Genomic DNA, 20846 nt, shown 5'->3' with positions numbered 1-20846 from the left:
CGTAGTATAGTAGGAGGCTTTCGCGGGCAATATCTGTTCACAAGAGGTTTTATTGGGTTAGATCGCGTAAAATATATAAATGTGTCATTAAATCCGCCACCACCCGACACAGCCAATGAGTAATGTTTGGTACGTAAACAAAGCGTGCCAATTCGTTACTAGTACAGCACACCGGTGTGTTGGAGAGTAAACCCACTACAACATTTACAATTTACAAACATTCGTGGGTTTACTCTCCAACACACCGGCGTGCTGTACCAGGAACGCATTGGCAGCTGGTCAGCTGATGACGACCGCTGGTGTTGCGATCGAAACGTCTTTGTTATTTTCTTTGAACCTATCTACGTGACTTTACCACAAGACCCAAAGAATATGAATTCAAGGCCGTAATTATAATATATATATTGGGGGGAGGGGGACACATCCCCCTCCCCCCCAATATTCAAATATGCTCAAAATGTCCCCCCCAAATATTGCTATAAAAAATAATTGCTATGCTATCTAAATAAAAACAACAATTTGCTAAACCTTGACCACAATATCTGGACTTGTCTTCATATAAATGAATGTGTAGATTTATGTTTATATGTGGTTATGGTTGTACTTTATTAATCCCTAATCTCTGCCATTACATACAATGAAACAAGAAATGGTAAAAAAGTAAAAACAGAGCAATGTAATACAATACACTATTAGACATTATAGTAAAAAATAAATGAAAAGTCCATCCCATGTGTTAATAAAATTTTTTTATATTTTAGGCAGGAAATGAGTTTTCAAATGTGGATATTTTTCTGGGTTGGGACCCCCAGACACCCTGGACTCAATGGCTACGGCCTTGGGTGAATTCCTGCAGTCACGAAAGCTTCAAGTCAAGATGAGACCCTCTCTGTCACGCAGCACAGAGACACCGTGCAGCAAACACCGCTAGGCGGCGCAGGGGAACCGCACAAACCCCCAGCACCACCCCCACCACCCCCACCCCACCACCCCCCACCACCCTCACCACCACCACCCCCACTACCCCCACCACTAACCCCACCACCACTCCCACCACCCACCACATCACGCTACCACCCATCAACACACCACCCCACCCCACCACGACCTACCACCCACCCCACCACCCATCACCCCCCACCACCCCCACCACCCATCACCACACCATTCCCACCACCCACGACACCCACCCATCCACCACCCCACCACCACCCATCCACCACCCCCTACCACCCCCACCCCACCACCCCCTACCACCCCCACCCCACCACCCCCACCACCCACGACCCCCACCCATCCACCACCCCCACCATCACCCTCCTCCCTTCCCTCCACTGCTCCATCCTCCCCTCCCTCCTCCTCTTCGGAGGCGGAGCGGAATCTGCGTCCGGCCTGAGCCCACGGAAACGCCGCTTTGACGCGCGGGCAACAGGGCGAAAAAAGCAGAACACGAGAGAGAACATGATCTGACATCAACAAGAGACAGCGAGAGAGAGACAGAGAGAGAGTCCATAACGATGAATCCTGCGCCGCTGCTGCTGATTCTGGTGGTGGCGTGCGTCTCGCCGGCAAGACCTCCTCCTCCATCACCTCCACCTCACCTCGTCTTCATCCTCGCCGACGACTACGGCTGGAACGACGTGGGCTTTCACGGCTCGGAGATCAGGACCCCGCAGTTGGACCACCTAGCCTGGCACGGCGTCACGCTGGCCCGCTACTACGTGCAGCCCATATGCACCCCGTCTCGCAGTCAGCTGATGTCCGGCAGGTACCAGGTAAGGCGATGCCACGCAAAGACAAAGGAGCCCCAGCCTCGAGCAGACTGTCGGGGCAAGTGCCCTGAGCGCGTTGCACCGGTGAAGGTTGGGACGACACGCGGGGGTGGACAGGAACCACGTCCCGGCCGCCTTTGTCTCCCTTGTGGCGATGCTGACTACGCACCGGGAACTCGTTTGAGGCTGAGTCGACTTATGGGAGGCCCAGGACCGGTTCGGATAATCGTCACCGCTGTTGGTTGACCGTGAGCGGGAATCGAACTCGGGTCGCCGGGTTCGTAGCGCGGCGTGGCGCTAACCGCTGCACCACCGCTCCCCACGCGCATCGCAGATAGACGTCTACACAGACAAAGATCACCCTGGTAGCCTCAGCGGACTGTTGCGGCAAGTGCTGTTGGCGAGCAAGCGCCTATGAAGGGCAAGACGGTGCACGATGAGGCGCGTGCGTGGCCAGCCCCACACCCGGCCGCCTTTGTCTCCCTTGTGGGGATGTTTACTACACAGCGTACCGGGTACTCACTTACTGCTGAGTCGACCTAGGGGAGGCCCAGGACAGGTTCAGGTGGTTGTCACCGATTTTGTGACCGTGAGCGGAAATCAAAGTCATGTCAGACACACACTCAGACACACACAGACACACAAACATAGACACACACACATAGACACACACACATATACGTGTCAAACAAAGGCAAAGATCCCCTGTATAGCCTTAACAGACTGTAGGGGCAAGTGCTGTTAGCGAGCACCTATGAAGGCCGGAACGGTACACGAGGGGGTGGGTGGCCAGCACCACGCCCGACCGCCTTTGTCTCCCTAGTGGCAATGTTTATACACCGCACCAGGTACTCATTTGAGGCTGAGTCGACCTAGGGGAGGCCCGGGACCGGTTCAAATAATTTTCACTGATGTTGGCAGTGAGCGGGAATCGAACCCGTGTCACCGGGTTCAAAGTCATGTCAGACACATAAACACACACACACACACATAGACACACACACACATAGACACACACACATAGAGACACACACACATAGACACATAGACAAACACACATAGACACACACACATAGACACACACACATAGACACACACATAGACACACACACAGACGTGTCACACACACACATTATACAAGTGTGTATTATACACGTGGGTGGAAACGGGAGCACCTGGAGAAAAACCCACGCACGCGAGGGTGCAGCGCTCTATCCCCGTATGCGGGGGCGGGGGGGACGGTAATTCGGGGTGCCACGGTGGTGAGATGTTAACGACTTCGCCTGGTATACCGAGGACGACCGCTTGTGTTGCGATCGTAGCATCGTGATATTTTATTTTTTGTTTTATTTTATTTTTCTACCTACGTGACTTTACTGAAAGAACCAAAGAGTATGGATTCCTGCAGCCACGAAAACTTCAAATCGAGAGAGCTACATAGCTCAGTGGGCCTACTTCATCATCATCATCACGACCCATGGGCAGATAGCCTGTAGCAGGCGTCCACTGCACATTTCCTCATGTGTTTCCACTTTCCTCTGTCTTGTGCCAATGTGCTCAAGTAGCGGCCACATCTGTCTGGCACCAATCTCTTATCACCTCATCAAGCCATTCTCTGTTAGCTCTTCCTCTCGTTCCGGTTCCTTCCATTTTTGTGAACAACGACAACAACACTTTTCATTTTACAATGTGCCTTACCTGGTAAAATACAAAATGGTTAAAAAAAAAAATCTAGTTTCATAATACTTTTTTTGCTGCAGTAAGTTGTTGCGTGTTGTTTATTGTTGTTCGTCGTTGTTGTTCAGATCCACACGGGTTTGCAGCATGGCATCATCTGGCCCTGCCAGCCCCACTGCCTCCCCAGCGACGAGAAGCTGCTGCCCCAGCTGCTGCAGCAGGCCGGCTATGCCACGCACATGGTCGGAAAGTGGCACCTGGGCATGTACAAGCGCGAGTGCCTCCCCACGCGTAGGGGCTTCGACTCGTACTTCGGTGAGTGCAACGTCGGCCCAACGTTGGGCCCAGCTTGTCCGCTGTCGATGGCGCGCAAGTTTTTTTGCAACCGCCGTCACCTTCGGTGCCAATCAGCGGCGGATTTGGAAGCTTCCTTCCCCCAACTACCCATTCACCCACGAGGCCCAGAATATGTTTTATATTTTTTATAGAAATTTACCAGAGAAAATACATTGAGTGTTTTATTTTATGGTTTTCAATGTAGTGCCCTGTTTATAAAACGTGGAATTTGAGGACTGCCCACCTCCTCCCACAACACGCCCTCTTAGGAAGTTTCCAGTTCCATATCCAAGGATGAGCGAGTCTTGATTCAGGGTAGGGTTTCAGTTCAGTAGTAATCATTATTTGTAAACGCTTTGTGTTGAGTGTATTTTAAACATTGTTGCCGGGCGGCGGCTGCGGCGGTGGTCGTGGCTATGCGTGCTGCCATCCAGCACTGTAGAGGAGGCAGCGAGGGGTTGGTGGATCGCTGTGCAAATGTTGAGCAAACCCCCTTCCTGTGGGCGTTGGGGAGGAGGTTGCTCGCACTCCGGCTCGCCAGGAGAAGGTGGCCGCGCAGAAAAAGTCAACTCCACCTGCCCCATCTGTATGGGATGTTGCCCTTCCACCTCGCGCGAGAAGGTTTTTTCTGGGTGCTCCTGTTTCTTCCCACACGTCAACACTCGCTAATTGGCCGATAACAGCTTCATATATGTGGAGGACTGCAGAGCTCGGGCAATGGTTGGTTGCGCCGGCTTAACCGCGTGGCTGCTGCTGCCGCCTTCCTGCTCGTCTGCGGTTCCTCTTCGTGCCTCCGAGTCGTCCTCTCTCTTCGAGAGTGAGCGAATGCTGTGTGGCGGCGTGGAACCGGTTGAGGTTATTGTTTTTTTTTTTAATAAACGTAGCAGCTTCTGAGTGGCTGCAGTGGGCAGATGCACCCGTTCCATGCAGGAAACACGAATCGTCCAGGGTCAGTTCTTACCACCGCGTATTCGATGAACAGCGTCGTGAGCTTAACGATCGATGTCAATCAATGAATCGACATCGTGGCCACACGCGATTTCTAAGCCGGAGCACGAATTAGGAATCGTGACGTCGGCCGTGAAAAGCCCACGGAACGCGCGTGGAACAAACGATAGACACGAGGAGGACGATGCGAATGAGACGATTTGTATCATCACCACCTTGTTGTCCTTCCCCCTTCACCTGTGATTAGCATGGTTGGCTACGTGCGGTGCGAAAAAAGTTCAACGTACATACGTAGACTCACACAGAGACCCATAGATTCACACAGAGACCCATAGACTCACACAGAGACCCATAGACTCACACAGAGACCCATAGACTCACACAGAGACCCATAAACTCACACAGAGACCCATAGACTCACACAGAGACCCATAGACTCACACAGAGACCCATAGACTCACACAGAGACCCATAGACTCACACAGAGACCAATAGACTCACACAGAGACCCATAGACTCACACAGAGACCCATAGACTCACACAGAGACCCATAAACTCACACAGAGCCCCATAAACTCACACAGAGACCCATAAACTCACACAGAGACCCATAGACTCACAGAAAGACCCATACAAGGTCTGTTGTCCTTCCCCGGCACCTCCGATTAGCACGGTTGGCTACGTGCGGTGCAAAAGAAGTTCAATGTGCGTACAATAACGAAGGTGACCCTCGGATCGCGAATGAGCCCAGTGGTGACGGCGGCGTTTAAACTCCTCGTGACGAGCGCAGGGTACCTGACGGGCAGCGAGGACTACTACTCCCACAAGCGGTGCGTGCCCACGCCGGCCCTCAACCACACGCCCTGTGCGCTGGACTTCAGGGACGGAGAAGCCGTCGCCCATGGCTATGACGGAGACTACTCGGCCGGGATTTTCGTCGACAGGGCCCGGGAGATTATTGCGAAGCACAATCAGAGCAAGGTACGAGATCTGACGGTGGGAGCCTGTGCCTGGGACACAGGAAGCCGCCGCTGTAAATGTTCACGCGATCAGCCACTTCGTCGAGCTATCATTTGTGGCCAGAAGGTTGGGGGCAGGTGCCGTTAGCGAGCACCTATTATGAAGGCCAGCACAGGACACGCCGGGGTGGGTGGCCAGCACCACGTCCGGCCACTCTTGTCTCCCCAGTGCTGATGTTAACACAACCGACTTAGGGGAGTTGAACTCAGGTCACTGGGTTCGTAGCGCAGCGTGCTAACCACTGCGCCACCGCTCCCACGGATTAATTGAACGATTCACCACCCACACCCCCACGAAGCCCCTTCCCCCCCCCCCCCAGGGTTTCAATGATTCGATCCAAGAATCTGATTCGATCCAAGAATCGATCCTTGCCTCACTTTCTCCGTCTCGTTTGCACGACGTCCTCCGTGCCGTCAGCCTACACGCCGGCGTCATTTGCAATCCCCCCCCCTCTCTCGCGCGATACGTGGGACGCGACAACGCGCGTATCGCGCGTATCGCGAGCGTAGGCGTCGGCTTCGCTCGACTCGTCGACGCGCCCCTCCACGAGTTATTTCCCCCCCCTCGCGCTCTCTCCGTGACGGCGCCCCGAGAGCTTCAATCTCCACCCGGCCGGGGGGCCCTTCACCTCGCTCCTCGGACCGCTCGGGAGGAGCTCGCAGCTCGCGTGGCCTCACCGACGCCGCCAGGGTTACAACGCCGCCCGCGGTGGCTTCTCGTAGCTGCCAGGAGGCGCGTGGGAAAGGCACCGGGTAGCCCGGGCGCGGTGAGTGTGGAGTCGGGGGGAAGGGGGGGGCGATCGGCCAATTCCCACGCGGCATCGTGAGATGACGGCCATGGAAACGTGGTGGTGGTGGTGGCGGCTCTTCCTCGTGTGGCGATTTACTTTATTAACTGCAGCATAGTTACGTTATAGGCAGGTCGTGTTTACGATGCCGAACGTGCCTTGTGGTCCGTCACTTGAACTTCAGCCACTGTAAATGAAACGGACGGACGGAAATAATTACAGTGTTGTGTGACCACCAGGCTCAGTATAGACTCCGAGTCGGAACAGGGCTGCTGAGTAGGGGGAGGTTGGGGCAATGAAGAACAGGTGGGGCAGGTGGGGCAGGAGGGACAGGTGGGGCAGGAGGGAGGGGGGAGTTCCCTGGGCCTCAGACCCAATAGGGCCTCGGAGGGGGCCTCATCTGGCATTTCACCCCAGCCCCAGCTTTTGATTTGAACAAAGGTCGCGAGTTCAAATCCTGTCCAAGAAACAGCCGAGCCTATCTATCATCCCACTGGGGGTTGATAGAACGAATTTCACCAGCTGTCGCCCCGTAGGCAGACTCTCCTCACCCCCCCTTCGTCCCGGGAGCCAACGCCAAAGATTAGCGCTGCCGCGTTCATATGAGCTGGGAGATGCTGAACATTGCTACCAGCTCACCGTGTCCTCCCCCCCCCCGCCCCCCCATTGTGTTTTTTTTTCTTCCAGCCGCTGTTCCTGTACTTCGCTCTGCAGTCGGTTCACGAGCCCCTGCAAGTCCCGCAGAAGTACCTGGAGCCCTACGCGTTCATCCGAGACGCCAAGAGGCGGAAGTACGCTGGCATGGTCTCCATGATGGACGAGGCCGTGGGGAACATTACCGAGGCCCTGCGGAAGTTCGACCTCTGGAATAACACCGTGCTCGTCTTCTCCACGGGTGAGGTGGTGGTGTTTCAGGTCGTGGTGGATTGTCGCCTCTCCAGAGTGGCGTTTGAGTTTTTGTTGATTCCCGCCCGTGGCTTCGCGTTGCCGTCATTTGAAAACAACAACAAACAATATCAGTTTAACACGCAGTAGTAGTAGGGCCTTCGCGACCCAATATTATCCATGATAGAAGTTTTTCTTTGTGCTTAGATCACGTAAATATAAATGTGTCGTTAGAGCCGCCACTGCCCGACACAGCCACTTAGTAAGGTTTGTCACGTAAACAGAACGTATCAATTAGTTACTAGTTCAGCACATCGGTGTGTTGGAGAGTAAACTCAAAACATTTACAATTCTGAACACTGTTTGTAAAAACATTTACAATCGAGTAAATGTTGTGGGTTTACAAAAAGCGGTTCTTAAGGAATTAGCTTTCAATCTAGATGATTTAAAAGTACACAGCTTCAGTGCCTTCCTCGTATCGGGAAGGAGGATCGTTCCAGACGGCCGCAGAAGCGCACCTGAAAGCGCGCCATGCAGTGGCCGTCTTTGTTCGATGGCAGCAGCCAAAAGCCGCCGCTGCGAGGGTGACCGACAACTATACAAAATACAGGCAGTCCTCTACATACGATGGAGATGCGTTACGCCGACCCCATCGTAAGTCAAAAATATCTTAAGTCGAAGATGGCCTCGCCTACCCAGGAGTCTTAAAGAATGGTGATAATTTAGCAAAACAGAGCAATTTACAGTACCGTACTGTATAAACTATATACTGTATGTATTTATGAATTACAATACTGTATTGCACAGCAAAATGTAAAGTAGAAAAAACAAGGTAAATTCTTAGCCTACCTATATGAATTGCAATTTAATCGAAAGTTTTTTCAGGAAACAATCCTATCTGCTACAGATACTTTTAACATGCATTGAACGTATCGTATCGTGGTAACCCTAAAACGAAATCGCTAAAGCTACGTATCATACATGCAATGAACGTATCGTAACGTATCATATTGTACTGTACTCACCAAGATTCTGTCTGTTGTCTGCACACTTGAACGATGTTAGGTTGTTGATGGCAATTTTGTCGTATCGCCATCGTAAGATCGAAATATCGTAAGTCGGACCCCATCGTAACTCAGGGGACTACCTGTAAGCCGCCACGTGGCCGGGCGGTGGTGGCTTGTGCAGTGAGAGGCCGTCACGTGACTGCCGGAGTGTTTCAAGTGACGTCACCTCCCCGGAGCTGTTCCCTGACGTGAAGCGCTGCTCGCCGTGAGAGGTTTTTGTTTGTCTCCGTAACGCGACGTGGATACGACGTAGCGATTAAAACACGGAGAGCATGCGGCGAGATCACACGGGATGCGCACGGATAGCGGGTGGGTGTCCGCCGCACATTAACGGGTGCGATCGGCTGTGGGCCTACGTGGTGGGCAGCAGAGGGTAGTGCAGCCATTGTTGTCCTGCTATGGTTGTACCGTACTTCTTATACAGACAGTCCCCGGGTTGCGGAAACACCCGACTTACGGAAATGCGACTTTACGGAAATGCGCCCATAAATCATGTTGCAAAAAAAAGAATGCGATATGCGGATTTTTGTTGCGTCAGTTACTTAAGCGTAAGTAGTGCAGCGTCGCGGTGAGGTTGCGTGTGAATACCGCGGAGCGAGGCGTAAGCCGACCCGCCTTACGCCTCTCTCCACCAAAACGCCGCCTTCACCAAGCCCGAGCTTCATCAGGATTTCGGTAAATGGAATTTTTTTTGTAGTGTTACGTAATTCTTTTCCTTTTGCAGCATGACGTAATTGTTTGTTTTCTGTATGCAGGAGATGTTCACTTAGTTTAATAATGGGTAGTGTTCGGGGAGATATTCGATTAAATGAAAGAATCGTAGGAAGTGCAGAGCGTACGTACAGTGATACGATGCAGTATAGGTAGCGATAGACAACGGAGTACAGCGCGATACAGAACTGAGAGAAAACTAACTGGTAATCGGGTAGTCGGGGAGGCACAATTATTTCCAGCTATGGGATTTTTCTTGGTTTTTGGAGAAAATTGTTCAGTTTCCGACATACGGAAAATTCGGGTCACGGATTGTTTATGGGAATCCTAACCCTTCCGTAACCCGGGGACTGCCTGTATATCAAGGATGTCTTTGTCAATATCTGTACCCCCATATTAATCCACATTCGTGCCCATAAACAACTTTGCTTCGTGCCGAATCACCGCAAATCGGCCTGCGCGTTAACTCGCACCATCGTGTGTGACACGTGGTGTTGATGGAAACTGGTGTAGCGGTTAGCGCGCTCCGCTACGAACCCGGCGACCCGAGTTCGATTCTTGCTCACGGCCAATAACCCGCGGCGATTATCTGCACCGGCGCTGGGCCTTCCCTAGGTCGACTCAGCCTCAACTGAGTACCTGTTGCGATGTGTAAAATAATTTCCGCTGGGGAGACAAAGGCGGCCGAGCGTTGTGTTGGCCACCCACCCCCCGTGTGCCATGCCGGCCTTCAACAAGTATTCGCTAACAGCACTTGCCCCAACAGTCTGTTAAGGGTACACGGGGGATCTTTGTCTGTTAACGGTGCGCGCCTCCCGTTTGTACCCCCCCCCCCCCCCCACATGGCCCGCTCAATAGACAACGGAGGGCAGACGCTGGCGGGAGGCAACAACTGGCCACTGCGTGGCCGCAAGGGCACCTTGTGGGAGGGTGGCATCCGCGGCGTGGGGTTCGTCGCGAGCCCGCTGCTGGCGAGGCGTGGCAGGGGGGCGGTGTGCGACGAGCTCGTCCACATCTCCGACTGGCTGCCCACGCTCGTGAACCTCGCTGGGGGATCGACCGCGGGGACGAAGCCCCTGGACGGATTCGACGTCTGGAAATCTATAAGGTGCCGAGTCCACCCCGCGTAGGTTTTCCTGGAGCACGTTTTTTCGACAATGCTTTGTCTGTTGGATGTAGGTTGCTGAGCGTTCGTTCGATAAAACGTGCTGATGAATGCTGGTGACGCGACATTCGCGGAGTTTATTACGTCACAGATGACCATAACTAACTGAGCGATGGAAATTCTAATAATGTGACGCACGCGGGCGGTGGCTGCTGCACGCAGCTGCCTGTGATCCAAAACTGTGGAGGGTTTGGTGGATCACCGGAAAAATGTTGTGAAACTCCTTTCCTGTGGGTTTTCGAGGAGGTGTGCCATGCCCTGGCTTACCAGGAGAAGGCAGTACAGCAAGTGGACTAATCGCCATCTGTTTCCATCTGTGCGGGAATAGAGTTGCCCCCCCCCACCCCCGAATGGGTTTTCTCCGGGTTCTCCAGTTTCCTCCCACGTGTATAAACACTCATTAATCTTAATTTGAAGCTTTCGTGACTGCAGGAATCCATACTCTTTGGTTCTTTCGGTAAAGTCACGTAGGTATTAAAATAAAATAAAGTCACATAGGTAACTTTACCGAAATAACCAAAGAGTATAATCACTCATCAATTGAATTGGCCAAACATACTAATACGGGACCGCAGATCTTGGTGCGGGTTGTGGCTGACTTCCTGCTTGTCTGTGATTTGTATGCCAATTAACATCTCACCATGGTGGCTAGGAGATGTTAACTACCTCGCCTGGTATACAGGAGGTCGTGGGGTCGATCCCAACCCAGACGCCTGCTGCTGTATATTTGGAGTTTGCATGTCTCTCTCCTCGTGGTCGCGTGGATTTTTCTCCAGGTCCGCCATTTTTCCCCCTCCACATTTAGAATCAACGTTACGCATTTAGAGTATTTGGCGTACTGCTATACATTTCTACGTGGTAAGCCACTTAGTTGAGCTATTGTTTGTGATAGCCAGATCGCATCTGAAAAAGAGCGATACAGCTCAGTGGGCCCTTACCTGGTAAAGTAAAAAAATAGTTTAGTTTTTAAATAAAAAAAAAATAAACTTGTACCGCACCGCCGCCACACGGTGTTCGCTCGCTCTCGACGAGAGAGAGACTCAGAGGCACGAGGAGGAACCACGGACGAGCGTGAAGATAGCAGAAGCCACGCAGTGAGCCCTCCCCCCCCCCCCCCGAGCTCTGCGATCTTCTATATATTAAGGTGTTATTGGCCAACTAATTAGGACACCAGAGCACCCGGATAAAAGCCATACAGATGGAACAGGTGGAGTCCATATTTACCGTACCGCGTTCTCCAGGGGTGGATGGATCCTTCTCGACGTCCAAGGGTTGGCGCGTCCCGAAACATCGCTGCGGCGATCCACTGAACCCTTGCTGGGGTTGCAGAGCGCCGCGTGCGGCTGCGGAGTGCCGCGTGGGGTTGCCACCGCCGCCCGGCTCACTCGGCGCGTTTCTTGTTGCAGTGACGGACACCCTTCGCCGCGGGTAGAAATTCTTCACAACATTGACCCGATGTTTGAAGACAATCTGCCGTGTAAGTCTCACTGAAGACTTCTACTTTACTTGTCACGTAGATAGGTAATTACAACCAGCATCATCAGGCGACAGCCAGATTTGTGGAGAAATCCTCCTGGTGGCGTGTTTAACGACAAATTTATATTTATGCGATCTAACCCAAAAAAACAATGTTATGGATGATATTTGTCGCGAAAGCCTCTTACGTGTTTAACCATTAATAATAGTACGACTACGTTCAGGCTGCAAGTTTGAAGATGATTGTCTACACTTCTAGAAATGGTGCTTGACACATGACACGAAATGAAGCGTGGCAATCCCAGCGCCGTGGCATTGCCCAGAACGGCAAACAATGATTTCTCGTCTGAATTGTACTCCCTTGTCGATTGGCGCACTGTGTGCCCAGCCGGCGCGTGGCCGCTTCTCACGGTCACTCCCCACACTTCTGTAAAGTGGCTCTGAAATGTGCGTCTGAAAATTGTGGAATTGCCCACGTCTGGTTGTGAACGTTTCCCCTCAACTTTGCTCTGTTAATCGGAGCATGCAAACTCACGATTGAAAGGTCACAAGTTCAACACCTTTCGTCTGCGATTGACCCAGCCAACCCATCACCTCCGGGTTGCTCGAATAAGTTCGAACTCCGTGGGAAGTGTACAGCGGTTGTCCTATGGATAGACTCGCCCCCGCTATAGGAATGAGGATTTTTTTCACCATTGGTGCGTTGTCACCAGCGGTGATGAGCACCGCCCCGTGCCCATTCGAGCGTGGAGGTAGTGGGGCTGATTTCTCGTTCTATATCACCAAGTTGACTTTAAATCTGTTAATATTTGTGGTCTCGCCCGGGTCGGTTGATCTCGTCAGATCTCGGAAGCTCAGCATGCTTTTGAGGCTGGATAGTGCTTCACATGAGCAACCATCATGCTGTGTAGGCCGCTACGCCTACGCCTCCCTCGCCTTCTTGGCCCTCACGCTCACCATCGCGACTGAGTGTGCGGTTAAAATTAAACCCGGAACATTCTCCCACGGCGCGGGGAGGCCCTCATCTGGCAGTGGACTGACGGGGGGTTATCAAAATTGTTCACTCTTACAGGCACGTGAACACATCGTGTGTGCGGATAAAGCTTTTATCACCTGAAGGTGGCACAACTTTAGGGGTTTTAATTTGATTATGTGGCCAAAGACAGTGAATTACGTGATAACAAGTTTGAAACAAGTGGTGGTTATCAAATTGTTCACTCTTACAGGCACCTGAACACATCTGTGTGCGGCGAAAGCTTTTTCCACCTCAGGTGGTACCAATTTTTGCTGTGGCCTAGATGTAAAGGCGCAGCTCTGCAACTGCTCGCTCATGCCACCGCTGGCGAGAAAAAAGGGGCTTCCACTAAAATATTTATAGCGTACCTCCACCAGGGTATTGTGGCCCACACTTCCACGCCCAACCAGGCACCTTTAAAGAGGTGGCAGTGAACCCACACTGTGCCCCACCACACGCGACCTGCCACACTGTGCCCCACCACACGCGACCAGCCGCTGGACTGACTGCGGGAGTGCACATTCACTTTGCTGGGGAGGACGGAGGCAGGTGGTGGGGGGCGGGGGGGGAGAGGAGGAAGGGGGCATTGGGGAACGTTTCCCATTGTTGCGACTGCGGGGAGCCAGGAGACCGTGGCCGCACATCGTCTCCGGCTGTGAAGTGCGTCAGGGCCGTGCCGGGCGGTACTGGTGGTTGTTGTCGTTGTTGTTGCCCTGCACTTGCTGGAGGAGGAGGAGGCTGCCACATGGCTCTGTGGCTACGTGGGGCTGACGTCCACTCGCTCACATATATGTATGTAAAACGTCGACAAACAAATGCATTTATTTTGCTTGCGTATCCTGCGCTCTTAACTGGATGACAGTTGCGTGTAAAAGCATTCGCTAAATAAACTTCTGCGCCAGCAGAGGAACTGGCGGCGACCTCTGGCTTCGCAGGTCCAGTGTGATCACCTTGACACCGCGGGTCTCCGTGGGTCCGGTTTCACTTTGGGTTTTTTTTTCTTTTACAGGTGCCGTTGAGGGCAAAGCAGAAAGGAACGAGAGATTTCCATTTCGATGGAACAATTCTACCTTCAACATCTCCATACATGCGGCATTGAGGCATAAAAACTGGAAGCTTCTCACCGGAGACCCAGGTAATGTTGTATATGAGGATGATGATGATGATAATAATTCCATTTGTTTATCTAGGAAAGCCTTCTCTGTGCCTCGGGACTGTTTCCAGGAGGTTTCTGTAATGGGATGTTTGGCCAAATTCCATTTGTGATCTCCTACCACCTTGCAAGCAGGTGTGGGAGTTTTATAAATCTCGACGCAGTCCACCAACCCTCGCCCTCAAAATGCAGGGTCACAGGCATGCCCCACCACACCCAGATACACCGTCAACCCTCAGACTTCTGTTTCAAATCAGACATAGCCAAGGGCCATAGTTGTTGGTGAGTAACTTCCGAACTTTGCGACATTTAATCCGGGTGATGTAGAATTTTTTCTTATTTTTTTCTCTTTCTTGGCAAAAGAAGCATTGAGTGGTACTCACCTCTGCTGCTCGTTCCTGAGCCAGTGCCGGAAATTCCACTTTTCCAATCGAAGGCCAGTTTCTGTCCGTTGGTGGACCGCTGATGAATTTCCTCAAAGTGGCAGATTTAAAGCCACGGATCGCCACGGGACCCTTTTTGCTGGAAACAAAGATGATGAAACCAGAAAAAATGGTCCCATAACTATTACTGCTCAACCCGAGATCGAAAAGCTTTTATACTTGCATTGCCATTGTGCTGTTCACCTTTTGGCGTTCTCGGATCTAACACTGGTGGTGAGACTAGTCCATGAAGGAGGCTGTCTCTGGCGTAGGCCAATCAGCTTCAAGGACAGTGCATGTACATTATGAAAGCATGTTTGTTTCCATGTTTTACCACAAGCATGTGTGGCTGATGCAGACCTGATGCCTTGTGATGATGGGTGTCTTAACACCTCCTGTATTATTGCCGGAAAGGGTAAACACGTTTCTGTTTTCACCACGGATAGTCATTCGTGGTCACGGGACGAGCTGATTCTAATCACACGACACACATATTGCATTTTAGAGGGGAAAAAACCACAAGGGCTGCCCCCACGTCGGTTCGGTGACACCTTCGCGGAACACCGTGGCGTATTTCAACCGTGGCCTTCTGTTTCCAGGATGCGGTCAATGGTTCCCTCCGCCAGACGCCGCGGGAGCCAAGGAGCCACCGCCGGCGCTCGCTCGCGACGACGCTCCCGCGAGACGCGTGCGGCTCTTCGACGTCGTGGCCGACCCGGAGGAGAGGGCCGACCTCTCGGACCGCTTTCCCGACGTGGTGCGGGAGCTGCTGCTCCGCCTGCAGCGCTACGACGAGAGCTCGGTGCCCATCAGCTACCCGCCCGACGACCCCCGATGCGACCCCGGGCCCGCGGGGGCGTGGGGTCCGTGGGCCTGAGCTGGCGGGGCCCCCGGGAGGTCGACGCCGTCGCCCCCCCCCCCCCCCGGGGTGCACGCCCCGCGCGCCATCCGTTGTTTGTTCGGCCCCTCGGCACTGCCCCACCGAACGATCGTAGGGAATCGTTGTTTTAATGAACGTGCAGTGTACTGGTTATTGATCGATGAGCGTGCAGGGTATGGAGCGTTGTGGGCTGCAGCAATCCCAGTGTGTAGATTAAAGGTCTACGGTGAGACACCAGTGTGTAGCCTGTAGCCCCAGAGTCCGCAGTGACACCAGCGTGTAGCCTGCAATGACAGACGCCGCAGTCTACAGGGACACCAGCGTGCAGACTAGAGTCACTCTGTGTTTTCGCCAACATGTTTAGACTACGTAAGCACAATTTCTGCGGCGATCCTGGCTGTAGGCTGGTGGGAGTTTGGAGTGCGACCTCGGCCCTGCCAGTGGCACCCATGGACTCTCTCACATCGTGCCCGCCTTCCCAAAGCAGTTCAGTGCCATCGCAGTCTGTCGATGAGGTGGAACTTGCCTCGGCGATGACACGGTTATGGATGACGACGATGACGACGACGATTTAACTTCAGGTAAAACAGGAAGTGGTGCCGAACGTGACGGACTAGCCCGTGTCCTGTGCTTGCCAACGTTGACGTGGTGGTCACAGGCGGTGCTGGGGAGTTGACACAGCGACTGAAATCAGATTACAGGGACTCCTCTACTTACGAACGAGTTAGGTTCCAGAGTTCTGTTCGTAAGTCGATTTGTTCGTAAGTCCGACTTTACTCCTGTCGATTCCAAGCTTGTTGTACGGCGTGTACACTCAACACGGGGAAAGTTGTATAATCTCCTGTAGATGTAGATGCCACTGGTTCTTCACGTTCTGCAGATGTAGATGCCACTGGTTCTTCACGTTTTGCAGATGTGGATGCCACGGGTTCTTCACGTTCTGCAGATGTAGATGCCACTGGTTCTTCACGTTTTGCAGATGTAGATGCCACGGGTTCTTCACGTTCTGCAGATGTAGATGCCATTGGTTCTTCATGTTCTGTAGATGTAGATGCCACTGGTTCTTCATGTTCTGCAGATGTAGATGCCACCAGTTCTTCACGTTTTGCAGATGTAGATGCCACTGGTTCTTCATGTTCTCTAGATGTAGATGCCATGGGTTCTTCACGTTCTGCAGATGTAGATGCCACCGGTTCTTCATGTTCTAACAGATGTAGATGCCACCGGTTCTTCACGTTTTGCAGATGTAGATGCCGCTGGTTTTTCACGTTCTGCAGATGTAGATGACAATGGTTCTTCACGTTCTGCAGATGTAGATGCCGCTGGTTCTTCACGTTATGCAGATGTAGATGCCACTGGTTCTTCACGTTCTGCAGCTGTAGATGCCGCTGATTCTTCACGTTCTGCAGATGTAGATGCCGCTGATTCTTCACATTCTGTAGATGTAGATGCCACTGGTTCTTCATGTTTTGCAGATGTAGATGCCACTGGTTCTTCATGTTCTGTAGATGTAGATGCCACCACCGCGATCTATTGAGCGGCGGTTGAGTCTACGATTCTCGGTCCGAACAGGCAACTGGACATATGGACAGGTTTGTGCGTATCTCTGAAAGTTCGTAAGTAGAGGAGTCCTGTACTAACAACGGCAGGTACTCGTCATCCCCTAAGGCAGGGGTCGGCAACCTACGGCTCCGGAGCCGCATGCGGCTCTTTACGGGCTGCTTTTTTACGATATGTACGTATGTACAGTATGTACTCAGATGCATTGCGGCTCTTGAAATACTGAATTTTGTACCGAATTGGAAAGAGATGGCTCTTCTTGTTATTTTGGTTGCCGACCCCTGCCCTAAGGGATGCTTCGCAGTTATTGCGTAATCAGTTATTGTCTTAATCGGACAGAGGAAAGTGCAAACAAATGTGCAGTGGATACCTATGGGCTAGCTGCCCATTGATCGTGGTGATGATGATGATAAATCAGATTACTGCTGCTTGTCACAAATCCGTTTATACTTTTTTTTTTGGGCCGGCAGTGCTGAGACCTTGATTTCAAATTGAAGCAGCTGCCCGTGATTAAACGGAGCCCAGACAACCAATGACGGCACACAATTAACCCATTACATTAAGACCAATTCTGCACTTAATTTGGTCAAATCCCAGCTGACCAAAAATTTCAAATAAGCACTTAGCATGTCACAGCCGCCGTGCCCGACAGTGATAGGGGAACAACAATGGGAGACATTTGCATTTATTTGAAGCCTTTCACAAGAAAGTCTCAAGGCGCCGTGCATGGAAAGGACAAAGACAAGGAACTGGGCAGCGGAATAGGAGCCAAAGAGGAACACAGCCGATTAGCTCGTCCGTCCCAGCCAGCCAGCCAGCAAAACTTATTTTTTTTATAAAATGGTGTGATGCGTTTTTAGTCGGGACTTAAAAGATATCAACAGAGCCGTGGAGAGTTCCACCGCTGGTGGGGAAAGCGTGGGGAAAGCGTGCTGCAAGGTGCTTGTGTGCAATTGTCACGCGGGGAGCTTCCCAGCAAACTCTCGCGCGCAACTGTAATCGCACAACTCGGATCAAGATCGTTTCAGTCCCTGAACAACCCACACGGCGGTGTCACCCGACACGCCGTGACATGCCGCCATGCACGCGGTGGCGTTGGCAGTGGCGCGGCGGTGGCGTGGTTGTGCAGTTGGGTTCGGTGGCGTGGTGGTGGCGTGGTGGTGGTGTGGTGGCGTGGCAGTGCGCAGGACAGGCCTGCGGTTACGAACTCTGGAGGCAACCGCTGACGAATCGCGTGCTGATCGCGTACAGATCTGCGACACTCCCCGACAATCTGGGCCACGATTTGGCCATGACGTGGCAGTACAGCAAGCGGGTTTGTAGACTTGTCTGTGCGAGCCTTTTGGGCGTTATCCTCTCATGCCTGGGGTTTCTCCAGGTCCTCCACTGTGTTTTATGTTCTCACAAGTAAAGAACTCCTTGAGAGAGAAAATGAAGAGGCAGTAGCCAAACATCACAATGGAGGGCCCCTCCTGAAAGCATCTTGAGACTCGGTGAGCGTTTCCTTGATAAATTACATTATTAGTAATATTGAAATACAGCAAGTCATCATGGCCATGACAACGCTCTACACCTTCCACCTTCTTCTGCTGTTTAAAAGTTGAGCTGGAGCCGAGGTCTGCCTTTGGCAATCGTCGCACCGTCTGGTGTCTGAACGCCAAGTGTCACTCCAATGCCCATCGTGGTATCCTGTCACCCATCCTCCTCCTCCATCCTGCGCACATCCTACTCATTGCAACCGACTCCTCTTCTTAAGAACGTCTACAATGTTTGTTTTCTGAAGCTTCTCCACGGCATTCCAAGTTGTTTACCCTTGTCCGTATCCAAACTCCAGAATAACGGATTATATATTTTATTGCAATGGCGGCCTCTGCTGCTGCATCATCTTCTTCTTGTCGTACGGCTGATGGTGTCGATGCAGACCAACAACAACTACAATTTCACAGTCAGTGTGGTCAAGCCAGGCAACCACGTCAGGAGGAACGGATCGGGCCTCTGCCTCATGAGGGGGATGCAAAACGACTGCGATGAAATGTCGTCGTCGATGCCACCACGTTGCGCGCTGCCATCCCACCGGATTGCAAAGAGGGCATCTTGCGGTGGCCGTCAAATTTTTGTTCACAATTTAAGTCCTCCCGTGTGAGTAATTGGAGCGCTTTCAGGTGCGTGCGTTCACCACCTTGGGGGACCGCTGCCGCTCGAGATGGCCGAGTAAGGGATTTTTTTTTAGCTCGCCGCGGTTCGTGATCGACGGAGTGGAATCGTTTGCGGCTACGATTTGTCAGCTGCGCGCGTCTGATTAGCACAAGCGGCCTTGTCTTGGACTAGAGCCAGGCTCGTGGCATTTCCTCTACTGTATTGTTGGTGGTGGTGGGGGGTGAGCATGTGGAGGTGACGGTATGAGAGGTGCCACTTTTCCATCGCGTGCCGCAGTTCGCTTGCACCTCCGTCCGCTGTTTCTGGACGTTTGTCAGACGCGTTAAGCGGCGGCAAGATTTACGATTGCTCGAGCGAGGACGTAAGTGCATTATTTTACACTTTTTTTGTAAAAAAAGAAAATCTGAAATGTGCCTGAATTTAAGTCGCGTGCAATGAATGATTTGACTTTGGGATTTTCGTGAGTTTTTTGTTATATTGAAATTTGCAACGGTTGAATCTTCACTTTATGATTTTACCAAATAGCGGCATTACATTATTGAAATGTAGTTCATTTTTCAGAACGTTTTAATTCATCTTGAAACGATGTCCTTTGGTTTTGTAACGGGGGCGGAAAAAAAACCGGTTGAATGCTCTGTTGAGCGGTGATAATTGCATCGATACGTTACAATAAACGTTTAAAAGGACAACGGTCTAGGCCAGTGGTTCTTTGCCTTTACTGCAGCCTTACACACATTTGGTTCTCAATCTTTAAAAATGTACAATGTTAATAATTACATGGGGTTTGATGAAACAAAGTAGTTGTGCTTGCGTGCCCGTGCTTTATTTCTGTTTCAAATTAGTTATCTTCTCAAAAAAAGATTTGGCCGTGTCTGGCACCCCCAAAAAGGGCAATCTCGCACCCCCAGGTTAAGAGGCACTGCTCTAGGCAGTACGGTTTTTTGAAAGCCGTCTGCCGATTCTGAGACTGAACAGGAGTAATAAACATGCCTTGCTGTTGCAAAATAGATGTTTTTGTCTTTTTTTTTTACATTTTACTGAATCGCGTTAATTCATCAAAAACGTTGTAACTAATAATGCAAATTTCGATTTAAAGCTTTCGTGACTGCAGGGATTCATCTTCTTGGTTCTTTCGGTGAAGTCACGTAGAAGGGAAATAATAAAATAATAAAAATACAACAAAATACAGTTCTGAGGACGGCTGCTTGCGTTGTGGCCGAAACGTCGTGAGAATTGTATTTTATTGTTTTATTTTTATTATTTTATTATTTCCCTTCTCCGTGACTTTACCGAAAGAACCAAGAAGATGATAATGAAAACCTTTGAGAAATCGTTTCACTTTGGCAATTCGTGTTAGAAATAATGATCTGTCCATAATATAGGTTTTTGGGTTGGATCGCGTAAATTAAAATGTCGTAATTACTGGCGAAACGTCGTACTCGAATGGGAAATGTTGTGGGTTTACTCTGAACTAGTAACGAATTGGCATGTTGGATTTACGTGACAACCAGATCTGATTGGCTGTGTCGGGTGGCGGCGGCTTCAACGACACATTTATATTCATGTGATCTAACCCAACCACATCTATTATGGATCATATTGGTCGCAAACGCCTACTTCGTGTTACAATGATCCGTGTTAACATTTTGGCAGTTAAAGGACCCACGAGTTCAGCGAGTCGCCGGTAAATGTGAATGATGCTTGTGTTAGTCATGAACGAGAGCGGGGGTCGGCTGCCTGAGGCTCTGGAGCCGCGTGTGGTGGCTCTTTCAGGGCTGCAGTTGCGGCTCTTGAAATTCGAAAAAAATAACTCT

General features: G+C 51.4%; 2 protein-coding genes across 3 annotated transcripts in view; both read left to right on the top strand.

The window, feature by feature from the left end:
- The first annotated feature begins 1334 nt into the window (after positions 1-1334).
- ARSB (arylsulfatase B) lies at positions 1335-20037 on the top strand. Of its 2 annotated transcripts, XM_078602595.1 has the most exons (8): positions 1335-1775; positions 3578-3764; positions 5525-5715; positions 7229-7436; positions 10063-10312; positions 11776-11846; positions 13870-13995; positions 15035-20037. In XM_078602595.1, the coding sequence occupies exons 1-8, from the start codon at positions 1518-1520 to the stop codon at positions 15310-15312; spliced, it is 1569 nt and encodes a 522-aa protein (XP_078458721.1). In that variant the 5' UTR covers positions 1335-1517; the 3' UTR covers positions 15313-20037. The 2 variants fall into 2 exon arrangements, with proteins under 2 accessions (XP_078458721.1, XP_078458722.1); XM_078602596.1 differs by lacking the exon at positions 15035-20037 and having other exon boundaries at positions 11776-11890; positions 13870-13954.
- Positions 19310-20846, top strand: part of LOC144723676 (ras guanyl-releasing protein 3-like) — a 37570-nt gene continuing 36033 nt past the window's right edge. Inside the window, exon 1 of the mRNA XM_078602593.1 lies at positions 19310-19393. The gene's annotated coding sequence lies outside the window, so the exon portion shown is untranslated. The remainder of the gene's footprint in view (positions 19394-20846) is intronic.

The sequence above is a fragment of the Lampetra planeri genome, chromosome 18 (genome assembly GCF_965212315.1).
Source record: "Lampetra planeri chromosome 18, kcLamPlan1.2.h2, whole genome shotgun sequence".
Lineage (NCBI taxonomy): Eukaryota > Metazoa > Chordata > Hyperoartia > Petromyzontiformes > Petromyzontidae > Lampetra > Lampetra planeri.
Note: the sequence above shows the minus strand (reverse complement) of the source record. Positions and strands in the feature narration are given on the sequence as shown.

Bases quoted from the DNA above. Each gene is read 5' to 3' on its own strand.
- ARSB (XM_078602595.1), top strand. From the start codon at position 1,518: ATGAATCCTGCGCCGCTGCTGCTGATTCTGGTGGTGGCGTGCGTCTCG. The intron at 3,765-5,524 runs GTGAGTGCAACG...TGACGAGCGCAG, and splicing joins GGGCTTCGACTCGTACTTCG to GGTACCTGACGGGCAGCGAG. The intron at 7,437-10,062 runs GTGAGGTGGTGG...CCCGCTCAATAG, and splicing joins CGTGCTCGTCTTCTCCACGG to ACAACGGAGGGCAGACGCTG.